The sequence below is a fragment of the Dermochelys coriacea genome, chromosome 1 (genome assembly GCF_009764565.3).
Source record: "Dermochelys coriacea isolate rDerCor1 chromosome 1, rDerCor1.pri.v4, whole genome shotgun sequence".
In the NCBI taxonomy this organism is placed as follows: Eukaryota; Metazoa; Chordata; order Testudines; family Dermochelyidae; genus Dermochelys; species Dermochelys coriacea.
The window spans coordinates 241267994-241284201 of NC_050068.2; the positions used below are offsets into that span (position 1 = coordinate 241267994).

The 16208-nt window shown below is 42.2% G+C and overlaps 1 protein-coding gene across 2 annotated transcripts in view; it reads right to left on the bottom strand.

Moving 5' to 3' along the window:
* Window positions 1-2641: 2641 nt before the first annotated feature.
* CACNA1C (calcium voltage-gated channel subunit alpha1 C) overlaps window positions 2642-16208 on the bottom strand; it is a 721739-nt gene continuing 708172 nt past the window's right edge. For both annotated transcript variants that reach the window (XM_043517771.1, XM_043517767.1), the window contains exons 45-49: window positions 15835-15963; window positions 15169-15278; window positions 14088-14191; window positions 10286-10612; window positions 2642-9988 (exon numbers count right to left, since the gene is read on the bottom strand). In XM_043517771.1, coding sequence (XP_043373706.1) covers window positions 9692-9988; window positions 10286-10612; window positions 14088-14191; window positions 15169-15278; window positions 15835-15963 — 967 coding nt within the window. In that variant the 3' untranslated portion in view covers window positions 2642-9691. The remainder of the gene's footprint in view (window positions 9989-10285; window positions 10613-14087; window positions 14192-15168; window positions 15279-15834; window positions 15964-16208) is intronic.

The window sequence follows — 16208 nt, forward strand, 5'->3', positions numbered from 1 at the left end:
GCTACAAAGCATCAAAGAAAACTTTGCCACACTGAACTAATGTACATTAACTCTCACATGTAGTTGCGTGAGTGTGTTCTCCTTGTGTGCTGTCCCAGCTCTGCAGACAGTTGGCACAGCAGACCTTGAGCGAATTGCCCAGTGACCACAAGATCCGTTAAGATATGAAGGCACCCAGCTATGTTTGTTGTTGACGAAGCATAGTAATAGCACCTGGCAGGCTCTATGAGGATACTAAGACATGGATGCCTGTGAAAATGGACACAGCTCAGTCAGTGGCAGGACTTTCCACTGCCCCCTAGGCTGGCCAAAGATACTCCCTCTGAGATGCATCTTTATACCCCGATATAAACAAGTTACGTACTCTCATCCTGACCTTATCCTTTAGGAGGGGGTCAGTGTGTTTCTGTTATCCTTGGGGAATGTTTTTGTATCATCCTTGATATTGGGATGTGAGTTCTCTGTGCTTAGCACTTCTTAGGCATGTGTATTTCTGCAATATCAGCCCTGTTCTTGCCAGATTCTGTGAGGTCTTGCCTCATACCAGACTTCTGATACAAGGGCTTATATCTCAGGCTCTCTTCCTACTACATTATGGAAGGGCCCACCTTAGGGGTGAGAACAAATTAATCTCTATTCATTTAGTCCTCGGCCTTTCTATAGCAGTTGCAAGTAAAAGTGCCAGTTTCTGGTTGTGTTGTAGATGCAACTTTGCTGAGACCACAATTCATAGTCATCAGATAGTAACCACTTCCCATCGCTGCTGATCCAAGCCAACTTGAATTTAGAGATGAAAGGCTTTAGATCCCATTATAAATTCCTAGGCTTGTTGTGTTTCATTTCCAATGTTTGTTATTTTCCCATTTTCATGTCTTCCCTTCGTGCATGTTTGAAAACCCATTGCCTGTTGGGCAGATTTAAAAAAAATAAGACCAACAAGTGTCCTGTAGTCAATGCCTCTCAGAACTCTTGGCTTTGTTGTTTCCTTCATAAATTGCCAATTGAAACACAGACAGAAAGAGCAAGCCAGAGCACTGCCATGTTGTCAAAGGCTGGAGTGCCCAGGGGAAAGCTCCATTAACACACAGCGTTATGCAGACTTCAAATTGGCCGTCCTGTGACAGGCTAGCCAGAGGTGGACTCTAGTTTTCACTTCTTACCTCAGCATTTGCTGTGAACTGTGAATTAGTTATATATTACATGCACATTATTGCTAAAAGAAGGATAGTCTTGTGGATAAATCAAGGGGCTGAAAAGTCACAGAGCCGGCTTCTGTTCTTGGATTTGTCATTGACTTCAGGTGTATCCAAGGGGAAGTCACAATCTCTCAGGGCCCATTTCTCCATCAGTAAACTGGGGATATAACAACCTTCTTGAGATGGTGTGAATTTTAATTAATAAATATTGGATTAAAGTGGTTTGAGGTCCTCAAGTGGAAGGTGTTATGAAAGTGCATAGTAGTATATCTCCGTATGGTAGGGAGTAACTTTCAGTGCTTTTAATTCACAAGAGCTTGTGCAAACCTTTTAGCTGATGTACATAGAGTTCCTCCTTCCACCACCACAGATTTCACTTTGAGTTTCAGGTCTGAACATATCCTCAACCTGAAATTCAAATACATTCTAAATCTTGGAGTTTCATCTGATTTTGCATTGGAACCACACACTCCACATGGTTTCAACACAAAACCATAATCTGACTCACCTGATCCTGAAGTGGGTCGCAGATAAGTGAACTTTTCAACAAACCTGAGCTGAATGTTCGGGTTGTAATGGAATTTGAGACCAAGCCAGTTTCTCATGGTTTTGTGTTGAATGTTTCTAATTGAAGGCCAAATTTAGTCCTTTGATAAGAAAATGCCACTCCTTTGATTTCAATGACATTAGATCAGTTTATGCCAATGGTGAGTTTGGCTTGTCTGTTCCTCCTCATAGCCTCATGCTGCAAAGAAAAGCTTCCAGTGATTATGGTCTGCACTGGAAGCCTCCCCTCCTCCCCCAGTTGCAACATTTCATTACCAAGCTCAGAGGCCATTTATAAACAGTTTAAGAAGAATCACTGTTTTTTGTTTTTTTTTTTAAGAAGAATTTTCCAAATCACTTTGCAATACAGTGGCTGTAATTACCTATGGTTTACTATACTGTGTTGTGTTGTTCCACTGGAATTATAAAAGAAAATTGCAGGATAGTTATGCCACAAATTCATATAATCAGTAAGCTAAATAGGTGACTGAATTACTTAATACCCTGTTAGTTTCATGCTTAAGGTATTAATTTAATTGTAATTATGCTGAAATTATACAGTTTGACATATATGTAGCACAAAATCCTATAGCCAGAAGGTTAACTACATGGGTTACATTTTATAGTCGGACATTACAGAGTAACTACAATGTAATTGGGGTACTTCTACTATAAAATGTAACTGAATTTTCTAGGGTGATATTTATCATGATAGTTTGTCAGTACCAGGGACCCAGTTCTGCAAACTCTTAAATCACATGAGTAATCCCATTAACTTCAGTGTGACTATTCAAATGAATAAGGGTTTGCAGGCAGTTGGTTTGTTTTTAGACACTGAGAGAAGGGGATGGATGTGTAAAAAGTTATGATAAAATTTACAAATACTAAACCAATCTAGGCATTGTTTAGAAATTTATTAGCAATTTTTTAAAATAACATCATTCCTTAGATAAAAATGCGATCTTACAGGAATATACATTTGTCCCACACAGAGATGACCTATCGCTCACTTGTGGGCCATTCTCTCTAACTTTTCGTCGTTGATTTTTAAAACGTGCGAGAGGGCAAGCCGGACTCTGGCACCGATGACAGGCATACACTTACAGTTACAAACTGTACAGCATTATTTACAAAAGCATTTCTGTGGTTTCATGAAACCTGGGTATAAAATTGTGGGATGTGGTAAAGAATTAGTACTGGGAAGGGCTTCATTGAAGATGGTAGGGACATCTGGGGTGGAGAGAAGTGTGGGAGAGGAGACTTACATCTGGGTGGCATATACCTAGGACAGTTCATTTAACAGCATTGGGCAATTAAAATGAAGGCAAAACACTTTGCATTTGTCAACATTTATAGCTGATGGTCTGAGCAGGAAATGATGTTCAAGTGCTGAACCTGAGAGATGCTGAGCAACCAAATCTTCCGCGGAAGCAAATGGGAAATACATGTGCTTAGCACCTTGCAGGATCAGTCCCCAAATTAATCAGATGCAGGCAAGAAAATACCCACCTCTGCCTTGTAAAGTCCTGATCTTGCAGTCTTTAATCAATGAAGTCAAGGAGAATTTATCCTAAGTACTACAGGATCAGGCCCTAAACTATGTTTTCACCTCTGGAACTGAGCTGGATTCCAGCCACTTCCAGTCAGATTTCACCCCCAAAATGGCTTTTCCCTTCTTGCCATGTGTCACTCATTTGGAGGGAGACTCCCTCATTTTGAATTCATTTGTTAAGGCAGTTTTAAAAGTATCTCTCTTGAATGATGAAGCAGTTTGTAATGTGATATTCAAAATCTCACTTTTAGTTATTTGAGATCTTCCCCCATTCAAATGATCATAGCTGGACTGGACATCCCTGCATCTGTCACTTCCATGAGCGGTCATGGCATGAGAGGTTTTAAGGAGTATTGAAAACTAGTCTAACTGACTGAGCCAGGAGCAAACTGGCCCCGGATTCTTTCTGGGAAATAGATTACGTTTTGCCTGGCTGGACAACAATTCAGGACATCCATCATATGGATGAGAAGACTAGTGGCAGGTAGGCTCTGTACTAAGCAGGGGAAGATGGTTGGGAAGGTTACTTCATAGGAAGGAGGTTGTTTGAAGGTTGGGGGAGCATCTGCTCTAGGAAGGAGGCATGTCTGTGATTGTAGCATAGCATTTGGCCTGTGACCCAGCCAGTTTGCTCCTGGACCAAGTGAAAACAGTGGCTGGAGAATGTGATGAACTTCAATGAAAGCAGGTTGTCTGAGTGAGATGGAATAAAGAAGCAACAGTTTAAGAATGTGATGAGATTGTGAGCTATTGATTTTTGCCTCCTGTGAAGTCATTCATAATGCTGAAGTAGATAAATGCCTACAGCAGTTTGCTTATTGAAGATGCATTTTTTGGGTAGCCCTTTAGACCGTACTGTTCACTTTTAAAGAAGGGCTGTTCTTTATGCTCGTCTTAAGCAAAGTCTCTACAAGGTGGGGAGAATAGGTGCTTTGAACAGGATGCTGAATTTAATATCAGGAGATACGTTCATCCCAGTGTGATACCACAGACCTCTTTATATTAAGTTAGAGACCTGTCTGTTTTTAGTGCTGCACCACGCATTTCATTGCTCTGTAGCCATTCTCACCTGCCCCTATGTCAGGCCCACTGAAGCAAGAAGGCCATACGGATCTTACTGTAAGATCCTCAGAAACAAACTGGACTCTCTTGGGACTGAACTTCTGATAAGAACTGTTTTGATCCCTGGGCTGCTTGCTTAAAAATGGGAATTAATTTATCTTACAAAGCCAACTAAAATCAAGTATTAAAATAAAAATGAAAAACCTAGACAGCTCTGGTTTATGCAAAATTTATAGTCAGGCTCCTTTAGGGAAGAAAATAAAGGAAGAAAAAATAAATTTTCTGGGCCTGATTCTGATTTCACACCGGGGTGATATCAGTATTACCTCATTAGCTTCAAATGAATTATATCTGGTTTAGACTGGCATTAGTGAGAAGTAATTTAGATCTTTTGCCTGGACTTTCTTTATATTTTCTTTATATGCACTACAATCTTGATTATCTGAACCTATCAAAACATACAACTATCTGAAGTAGATGCAGGTTCTCTGGTAGATGTTAATTACTTTAAAATCCCTTGATTTCCAAACTTCTTACTCAATGTCCCACATGACACTTGGACAGTCAAGGCTGTATTGTGGATATATATTATATTATTTAGTTCTGTCCAAATGTGGCTGCTTCATTCATTCTGTGGTTTGCCGATTAGTTTTTTCATCTGTATGTAAGAAGCAAGAGGCCTCCAACTGCATGTAAAAAGCATGTTAGCAACCTGACTGGCTTGTGAGTCTATCACCTTGTGGGATTGTGTTTGTGTGCAAACATGCATACATTTCACACAGCAATCTGAAACTAGCAATCAGAAAAGACACAGGAGCCTGGCTGAGACCCATACAACTGTTATATTGGCATCAGTCTAAAGAAAGCAATGATACATTGCTTTGAAAATTATCAAGAAATGTAAAAAAAATGCATTTGCCCTTTTTTTGTTGTTGTTGTCATAGTCATCGAGGGGGCAGGGTTTTGAGTCAGAAAACAAAGCAGAAATAGATGTGATTCTGTACATGGCGCTCCTTCAGCTGTCCTTTCAGACTGGGGTGCGGCCGGGCAGGGGAATCAAACAGTTGAACCCCTCACAGGAGCAGCAGCATCTACATCATCATTCATGTGTCCAGCTGAAGAGGCAGATGATGCAGAAAAGGTCTGTGGATAAGGAAACTCGAGCTCTGGATCATCAATCCCACTTTTTCCGTCCTGGCAGCCACACAGATAAGGAAGAAAAAAGAAATGCATCAAGTGTGACTGGCCTGGAGTAATGACCAGGGGTGATAAGAGAGCAGTTTTGTTGTTTTTTTAAGAATGTCTTTAGTCTGCAGTGTACTGTTAACAAGCTGCAGATCAACCACACTCAAATGATGAAGATAAGACTATTTCCTCCTTTCTTTTTCCTTACACAGAACTCCTCAATCATTCACTTCTTCAGTGTTTCCACCCACAGTGCAGTGATTGTATCTGACACTTGCTCCAATACACAGGGAAAGGAAAGACACTCCAGGGAACTAAACCTGCTCTCTCCTCCCCACCATGGCCCAGACCCTGCTCCACTTGACGGAGGCAGTAGCTCTTTGCTCAGACCTATTGCACGCTATATGTCAGAAAGTACCTAAATGAAATGCCATCTTTCAAAGAGAATGAAATTAGCACAGCTGGCATCAGCAAGTTCTGATTTTAGTACCACTCTCCAATTATAAATATCATCTTCATCTGCAATGTCCTCTCTGCACAAGGATTTAAATCAGTAGGATGTAGAGGATTGTTCAGTAGAGAGATGGGGGTTTCTCCAGCCCTCTGCAGGATGTGATCACTGAGGGAATAGCAGTTTTCACAGAAGGATGTAGATGATGTAAGCTTCTTCCTCTAGCCTGAAGCCAAATCTGAAGAGGAAATGAGCACTTGCTGAGCACCCAGAGCTCCCACTGACTTCAATAAAGACTACTACAGATTAGTAGCTTGTTTTTCAGAGGTGATGAGCACCAACAACTCCCACTAAATTTGCATCAAAGGAACTATTCAGTAAAAAAGAATGAGTTAGGGAGACGCTACCACCTGACTCCCTCTCAGAAATAGGTGACTAGGAGTGGGGATACTTCATTTTCAATAGCACTGGACCTATGCATCACAGCACTAAAAATGGAGAACCTTCAAAAGGTTTGGATGTTTGATTTGGATCAGATAAGTAAAATCCCGAATCCATATGCAAGTCATAGGCAAAACTCCATGATAGTTTGTCTCAGTAAAGAACCAGTAAAAATGCTCAGCACTGGGCTGATTGATGTCTATGCATAATTTTGCCTAGGTAAGTCTTGAGTAAAGATTTCAAGACTTTGATGCCCCCTCCTCCCCCCAATGTGTATCTAAACTGCTGTAAGCATCTTTGGTTCAATAACTAGGCTGAAAATCTCATGAGAAGAGGCTTTGCCTTGTAAAATATCCAGGACATACTGAAGTGCTGTTGGCCACTTTATAACACCACTGGGAATACAATACCACCAAAAATATCCCTTTGTTATTTCTCCTTTAGGCCCCATTCAAAAGCAGGAAAGTACAGAGGTGCATGAAACTATAAACAATATACATAATAAACTTAACATTTTCAGATCTCAGAATAAGCTCAAGTTTTGGATGAAAGTTTGGTTCTGATTTTCCTGAGTCAGATCATTCTTCTTTATTCAGTACTGATCTGCAACTCTGGGATCCCTCTGGAAAATGGAGCAAAACTTGTGAGTTTTAGATAAAGATAGCCAAGATTCCAAATGATGCAAGTTTTAAATGAAGACTCCATTTCCAAGGAAAACCCAGCAAATTGCATCAGATCTACAATTCTCTTCTGGTTTGTCACTAGTAAGAGACAAGTGCCAGGCAAAGGAGGGAGAAGAGGAAGTTCAGAGTCAATAACAAGATTGGGCGGGAGACATAGTGCCATTGACTTCAGTGGAGTTATGCCAGATTTAAAGCAGTATGACTGAGGCCCAGTACCTGGCCCATAAACTCAGGTATGAAGAGAATGATGAGATTGCACACTGGAATGCAAAATATGGGCTCATATCACTAACTCTAAGTGTTTCCAGCTGAGACCAGTATCAGAGCAATTCTCTTGAGTAACAACTCAGAACTCTTTACCTCACTTACCCTGGAATATCAATCAAGGGCAGAGCTAGATTATTTTCCCTAGCTAATAACTCTGCCTCTTGCATTTGCCTGTTGTACCCCAGGAAACTCTATTACTGATAAGAGTTAGAGATTCAGTGAAAGAAATATGAAATTACATATTACAATCCTATCCCCCAGGAGTTGCTGGTGCCAGCTGAGTTCCTAGAAATCTTATCAGTTCTGCTTGGCATATGGATTTTGCCACCCTAGTGAGAAGAAATATTGAGAGAATCTGAGCACAGGGAAGAGGATGAAGACTGGATAAAATGTCCTGGTTTCAGGAAGCAAGATACTCTATTCAGAAATTAATTGTGCATATTTAAGGGAGTGAGGAAAAAGGAAAGTGAACACAAGATATGCAAAATCAGTAACGTTCAACCTGTCAGTGGATTGCAGACTAGTTACTTACACTTTGTTCATTGTACAAATTAAAAAATGAAAAAAAATATTTAGTACCCATTTCCCCAACCACACGTAGAAAAGCACTTAAAAGTTCAAAGGTAAAGCTTGGCACACTTCAAATACGAAATGATTTACTTTACATGCAGCAAAATATACAAGAAGTGATCTTTTAAAACAAACTTAATTCAATTCATTATATTCGCTTGGCACAATTGCAATTCATTTTAAAAAAATATTTGAAAAATACTGAAACTGACCTGAATTCAAGTATTACGGTTTCTTCAACAGAAACATTATCAATGCAATAAAACATCACACGGAATATATCGAAGCATAACTCCTTCTCACTTTTGTTTGTTTTTCCCCTTAATTTTGTTTCTATACAGTTTTAATGCCAACACAACTCACAATTGTATTTTAAAATTAATATTATTGCATTGTTTTTGCATATCTTGTGGAACAGAAAATGCAAAGAGTTACTGATTCCCCTTTCAAAAGCAGAGACAGTGGTTTGTTTTTGCATTCAAATGGCCCCACATACAGATCTCCTGAAGGTAAAACCAGGAAGTGGAGAACTGTATGCACTCATACACACTCACACTCACTCAGTGCCGCTTACACATTCACTCACAAAAATACCTAGCACTAAAAAGAATCCAAATCAATCACTCAAATGTGCAAGACTATATCAAGTGCATTGCCTACTATCTTTAAATTATAAAACAACAACAAAAAAAGGAGATTTCAATTACTATCAAATTAAATTACAAATTCTTGGTGTACATAATGGTTGATAAAACTCTTCTATCATTATAGCTTCTACCGAATTTCAATGGAGAAAAAATAGTTTAAATAATACAATGTAACCAAACCAATTTAACATTTGCAAAGGTGAAGACAAAACAAAACAAAAAGGGTAGGTGGTTACAAAACTTTGTAAACACTCCTTTCTCCCCTCTCCCTCCAAAACAAAACAAAAATATTCAAAATAAAAATTGGAATATGCTTTCAAGAAAATATCAAACTGCAAAAATAAGGAGAGATCTACATAAGCCCATCACCACCTCACTTAGAAAAGGGCAGGTTGCCTCAGCTCTGCTTGACAGAGCTTGCTACCTGCTCTCTGACTGGTTGGCACAGCTGGCTGTCTGAGCTCTGATTGGTTGGCAGACATGGCTACCTGAGCTCTGATTGGTTGGCAGAGACCACTGCCTTGGAGTCTCTGCATTTTCTGTCAACAAGCCTTCCTGCAGTGTTGCCATTTGCCTCTCATGTCCCCTAAGGCTTCTTCTGCTTCCTACTCCCCAACAAGGTACTGGAATCCACAGGAGAAGAAGTCCATCATTCTATTTCAAATCAAAAGGGCCTTGGCTTTATGGAGACGGTGAGGCTCATACAGAATATGTGCAAAATGATTTTTACAAGCAAAGTTGAAAGACACCCGTTTGATGCAGGGTCCTTTTGGCTAGGGCCATCCACAGGAAGCTGAGGTTCTCCTTTGCATTCAGGAAGCAGCCATCGTTCCTTGTGCAGCGACTGAGAACAAGCAGGAGCTGGCTCTCCTCCTCCACCTCTTCCTCCTCCTCATGAACACATGCTGGGGTTGTATTCGCTCCTGAAAAGCTCTCTTACAGCACCCAACTCTGCGACTCGTCCCAACAGAAATGAATGAAGAACGCTGTTCCGGTTACTCCAGGTCACGAGAACAGTGAGGCACTTCTGAAACAAACCCATTAGGAACATTGAAACAAATAAAAAACCAGCATTGCTTCAGCCCTGGCAACTACAGGCTGCTGACATAAATCCTGCTGTCCTTGAGCTCCTCCTGACTTTTTCTACAATCCGGGTTCTGCACCTCTTCCTCTTCCTCTCCTGCACTGTCCTGCCCTGGGTCCCTGCAGTTAACAAAAGGCAAGAGGTTGCCATTGGGGCTCTGCTTGCTGTTACCGTTGAGTATGTTGTCTGCTGCATTTTCCATCTCTTCTATTGTCATGTCACAGGCATCTGCTAACTCTTGGGTTGTGACCTCAATGAACTTTGGATCTTGAGCAAACTGCATCAGTCCTTCTGAAATCAAGACCTTCAAAAGCAAGCGGGAAACCAGAGACAGAACACAAAGATAAAAATTAGCACTAGCATCATCAGTCTCATCACCCTTCCATCCACCATCCCAGCTCCTGTCTGGCCATTCCCTTTTCCCAACCAAACCTTTCTCTCCTCCTACTCACGCCACCAAGCACTGATTGGAAATGGCTACCAAAGCCCAGCACTGCTGTCTGCACTACTAATACCTATCCTCTTACAGCAGCTCTAAAGATGACTCATTTCTAGTTGCTGCTGCAGTCATTCCCAGGCCTCCATGACTTTGTCGACTTACCGCTTCGACAAGGCTGCCAGCGCTGCCGTGAAACTGCCTGCTGCTCCCCCCAGTCTGGCTGGGAACGGTGAGGGAGACTGGCCTGGCTCTCAGAGGGCTTCTGCAGCTGGTGCTGTCAGAGTACCAGGAGCTGCAGTGTATTGATGGGAAGCTACTGTTGAGTTTCTCACCGGACTCCACTCCATCAAGCCGTAAAGTCGGGATGGTCTTCTGTGGCCAGCCACGGCTACAGGGCATGGCAGGGGGCGTGGCACACAACCGGGGGGAGAACGTTGCTGGGGAATGGCTTCTCTGGAGGAGGGGACTCAGCCCTGCCACTGCTAGTGCCTTCAGAAAGAGAGAGAAAGAATGCAATACTAGCCAGCTCTTAGAAGCACGACTTGAATGACTAGGCAGTGAGGGACGAGTAAAAGGATGGCTTGAATGTGTTTATGCTAATTGGGAACTTAGATGGATTGATCTCTGTGAAACACAGCTGTGGATAATAAAACACTGTTCTGTTTTCTGCTGACCCATTTTGTAATTATTACAAAGATTCCGTTAAAAATGGCTTATTTTGTTCTGGTGAAATGTGCCAGATCAAAAGCTCTAAAGACTGACATCCTCTGACCATGGAACAGGTACAGTATAGCTAGCAGCAGTGCAAACTTCCCCCATATAACCCTGCCAGAGTGCCTTCATTCTTGTACCGGAGGGACCACCGCTTCTGACGTAGGGTGACAGGGTAGTTCATTTTCCACATCCTTCAAATCTTTGACCCTTCTTCTGATCCCACCAACAACATCATGTACTGCTAATTGTGGTGATGTGTTTTGGTGATATCTACTCTAGAAACTGGACTGAGACTATCAACTCATTTCATTTAGGTCTCCAGTGACACTAAGGCCATGTCTGGACTTACAAGCTTACAGTGACACAGCTGTACCAATACAGCCGTGTCGCTGTAAGAATGCTCGTGTGGCCGCGTTATGCCGATGGGAGAGAGCTCTCCCATAATAAAACCAGCTCAACGAGCAGCGGTAGCTATGTTGGTGGGAGAGCGTCTCTCATCCGCATAGCGCTGTGCACATAAGTGCTTATGCCAGCAACAATTATGTTGCTCGGGGTGGTGTGGGGTATGTTTTTTCACACCTCTGAGCAGCAAAAGTTTTGCTGACATAAGTTCTAGAAAAGACCCAGCCTTAGTTGGTAATAACTTTCAGTTAGTACCAACCTGCACTGGATTTTATGTCGTGATCTATTAGTGAAAAGATCAATATCAATTACTAGTCCCCTGAGCCACACAGTCCCTCAAAAGAATTACATACATAATTGATGAGTCATGTAGTACCTTTTAACTAAATAAGTAATTCAAAGAAATCCCTCTTTCCATAAGGCCAGAGTCTGATACTTTTACTCACCTTGAATGGTACCTTATTCCACAAGTCAATAGGACAACTCATAGAGTAAGGTGCTACTCAGTGTGAGTAAGGGAATCAGAAGCCAGATGACAGTACAAAATCACACCTTTTTATTTTCTATCTGTAAGCAGAAAGTTCCCTCATTAACTTTCCAGCTGTCCTCCTATTGAAATCAATGGCAACTGACTTTAAGACAAACAGGAATGGTTTCTAAATATGCTCTGCTGATGGTTTCAGACAAAGAAATGGGATAACAGAAGACTCTTCTATTAGTGCCATGGGTCAGTTACCCAAACATTTTTCGTAAAGGGGGAGATTTTTAAAGGCACAAAAGGCAGCTCCTATTGTCCAGCTCCTATTAATTCTCAGTATAAAATGGGCACCTAACTGGCCTTTGGGCCTTTTGAATATCTCCCCCTAAAGGCCAGAACCTGCAGTCTTTGTCTCATAAGCAGCACCATTAAATTGAACAGGCTGCAGAATGGGCCCTACATTGATTAAAAGCACAACTGAACTGATTCTTCAGCCTGTTGTAGAAATATAATCAGAGATCATACACTGATATATGCAGCAAGCTGTATTTCCAACCAGTACAATACTGACAATGTTCCAGGAGTGTTTTTGAAGGGCCACAGCAAGTTATATATGTATATATCCTTCACATACCAATATGTGTGAGCCTTTCCTATGAATAACTCTTCAAGTATTCACAATGAGAAGACACCCTACAGTGTTTAATATCTAAAGGGAAATTAACAGATTGTTTACAATAGACAGTGCAAATCTTAATTTCACCCACTGAAAGGGAGCAGCAATCAATATTACCAAACCCAGAAGACCATATTCTGATAGTGGAGTGGAGCTTTCTTGTAGCATTAACATTTTTTACACTAGAGGGAATATTGATGGGGTGGAATACTGGATGGTTTTCCTGTCGCAGCACCATGAGTTCCTGACAGTCAAAGAAATGAAGGACATGCTTCCCCAATACAGTCTTCCACAAGGGCTTCTTGCATTGAACTATTGACCTGTGTACTGGATTGAGTGAATCAGACTGAAAACTCCTTGAAGCAGGGACCTTACTGTCTTATGTGCTTTTTAAGAATCATGTATACTATTACCACTCTACAGATAATAAGAGCACCCCAGAAATGTGCAGTTAACGAATGGGAACATCGTGTTCCAAGGCTGGTAGTGCCATATGAAAACTTTCTGCAACAGTTTATATATTATAGCAGGGGGCGGCAACCTTTGAGAAGTGGCGTGCCAAGTCTTCATTAATTTAAGGTTTCATGTGCCAGTAATAAATTTTACATTTACAGGGCCCCCCCGACGGAACCCCAGACTGGCAGCGGACTGAGCGGGCCAATGGCCAGGACCCTGGCTGGCAGGGGGTCGGGCGGCTGGAATCCCAGACCAATAGCAAGGTGAGTGGGGCCAGCGGCTGGTATCCCAGGCTGGCAGCAGGCTCAGCGGGGCCGATGGCCGGGACCCCGGCTGGCAAGGGGCTGGCAGCCGGAACCCCAGACCATCAGCAGGCTGAGCGGGGTGGCGGAGAGAACCCCAGACTGGCAGCGGCTCACCTGCTGCCTGTCTGGGGTTCCGCTGGTTCCTGCCAGCCGGGGTCCCGGCCACAGGTCCCGCTCAGCCCACTGCCGGCCTGGGGTTCCGTTCACCCAGGCAGGTAGCGGGCTGAGTGGGGCCGGTGGCCTGGACCCCGGTTGGCAGCAGCGTGCCAATAAAAATTGGCTTGCATGCCGCCTTTGGCACATGTGCCGCAGGTTGCTGACCCCTGTATTATAGTGTGAGACAAGGAAAGACAGTTTAGCATCAAACAAAGGACAGGTGTTCACTTCTGACTTGACAGCTGATTAATCATCCAGATATGTCCAAGTAGAAAGCACTAAGTTGATGTATGTCTCTGCAACTGTCTCAGTTTTAAGAAACTGACTAGTTTCATGTAATCAGTTTACTTTTCAAAAATAATCAGCGTAACTGATTATTTTTGTACTAACGTGGAGGTGGTCCCTCTCCAGTTACTCATGTTAATAGTTCTGTCAAAGTCAATGGAGTTACAGTAGGGTTGGATTTGGCTAACTATTTGTACCATGAGATATTAGCTAGGTTTTTGTTTTTACCCCTTCGTGTATGTCAGATATTGATTGATGTTGCCAACTTTGAAGAGCATATTCCTGCAGCTTTGTTCTGGGAGTTATGAAAATCCTGAAACTAGGAGCTGACAGGGAACACAAAAACAATTTCTAACAACAGCATCTTTGATATTTGCACAAAACAGTCCTAAATGGTCTCAGAAAGGTTGGCTAGTGGTGCCATTGGTAAGCACTGCCAATGTTAAATGTCCAGCTGGGTTGGTGGGCCGCAGCTTAGTAATTAAATCTTACCTGATGGTGTACCAGATGCAACGGCAGAACTGTCTTCTGTGTGACATCTACACCTTGGTTCTTCTGTCTCTTCAGACACTCTAAGTGAAAAGATGCTCTACGACCTGCAATGTCAATGGCACAGAACTGTGATCATCATTCACACCACATTACAGAGACTCTCTGATCTGAGCTTGATATCAGTGTAATACCTCTGGGGGTGTAGAGGAAAAATCCCCATTATAGGCCTTGTCCACTTTACCTTGATACCTTGCATCTTGCTAGAGCAACTGTATTTGAAAAAGTTTGTCAAGCACCATAAAGTCTGACCAACAGCTGTGTTCCAAGACAGATGAAAACTAGCATGTATTCTGGAAAGGGATTATTTTTTTTAACAATAGTGCTAGTAGAAACTGTTACTGATGATCCTCCTAGGTATGTTAGAAGAAGATTTCTGAATGATATGGCAAAATGAGTTGTAATGATGTTAGATGAGGAAATGAACCATGTTACAACAATGTAAAGATTCACTGATGTGAAGGGGCTGGTATCTCTGTGAAACTGCATGGTCAAAGGAGCGCACTGGACTTTAGTCTGCAAATCCTAACACTTGAAAAGTTTCAATTAAAGCAGACACCAGATTCTGAGTGTATTTGCTTGTACTGAAATTCATCATTTTTCTTTTGCAAGAGAGGAAAGAAGAACGTTTTCTTTCTCCCTGTTCAATATTTAAAGAAAATACCACCACATACTAATTCACTCCATCTGCTAGTTCAATGAGGAGGTTCTTTTGGGCCCAAAGAGCTCTGATAAGTTCCCTTAGTTCACATGCAGACTTAATCAACCAGCTCACATGATGCATGCCATCCAGAGAAGCATAGACTTATACACTGACTGAGCTATATATAAGCCATGGAGATGCCTGCTGGTAAGACATGTTCATTGTCAAGATCTTATCCTGCACTCTGTGTCTCATGTTCTTCCTGGGAAGCAAAGTGCACATCAAAAGCTGAGGCCACACATGACAGGATTCTCCAGCAAGATGTGAGAAATCAGTCCAGGCATCAGAAAGCACAGCTTGTACATCCCGCTGGAATATTACCCAGTGACGAAGAGCGAAGAAATCCCCTCTTTGGAGATGGCTTGGAGCCCTCCCCTTTGTTGTTTTCAGGTGGAGTCAGTTGTCTGTTTTCATCATCTTGGTATGAGAGTCTGGAATGAAAAACAGAGAGTTTGGAGCCATCACTTGAGCAGGGTATCATGCTGGATGGGATATCCCTTTTACTAGGGAAAGGCCACACTATTTGGCAGGAGATGAAGAAAAGGGGAAGAGGAAGTACACTCTATTCATGAAGAAGGGATGTAGCTAACTTGTTAGTTTGCTAGATTTAAATGCTCCAGAGACAGCATCAAAGACTGGGACAGAGAAAGCTCAGGTGATGAAATCTGGGAACGTTAGGCATTAGAAATGGATGGTGAAGGGGCCTGGAGGTAGCACTGCCAGTGGTACCACTGGGAGGAAAGGGACTTCAAAAAGTCATAGAAAAAATTCCTTTCCCAATACTATTTGCCTGGGCTTAAGCACATTTTTTCATCCTTTGCTATCTGGATTGGTGCAGTTTTCCATCCGCAAACCTGTTTCTTCTTACTAGCCTTCCCCAGTTCCATTCCCTAGGCTGAACTTATGAAGGGTCTTTAAAGAAAGATATCACACAGCCCCCCAACCAGAAAACCCCAAACAGCTTGGCCACTGTATTGCAAAGCTCACATTTCAGTAGAGATCAGGCTTGGTTCGCTACAGTACTCTACGTCTTCATTCAAATTCTCATCGTAAGTCTCATCGTGAGACACTTCTTCTTGGCAAACGATTGCCAGCTGGCTGTCTCTGGAACTGGAACTAATGAACAAAAAAGGCAAGTCAAAATTTGGATATGGTAAAGAAAAGCTGCTACCGAGACAAAAGTGACAGGGCTCCATCTGTCTGCGTTTATTGTTATGGCCCAGTGCCGAGCCATCACACAAAAATCAATGATCAAAGACAGAAGCACAGTTCATAAATACAAGTGACCTTTTGTTTTGTCCCCACTTAGTTGGAGCTCCTTAATCAGAGAATGAAGGGTCAGTAGTGATGTACCTACTATG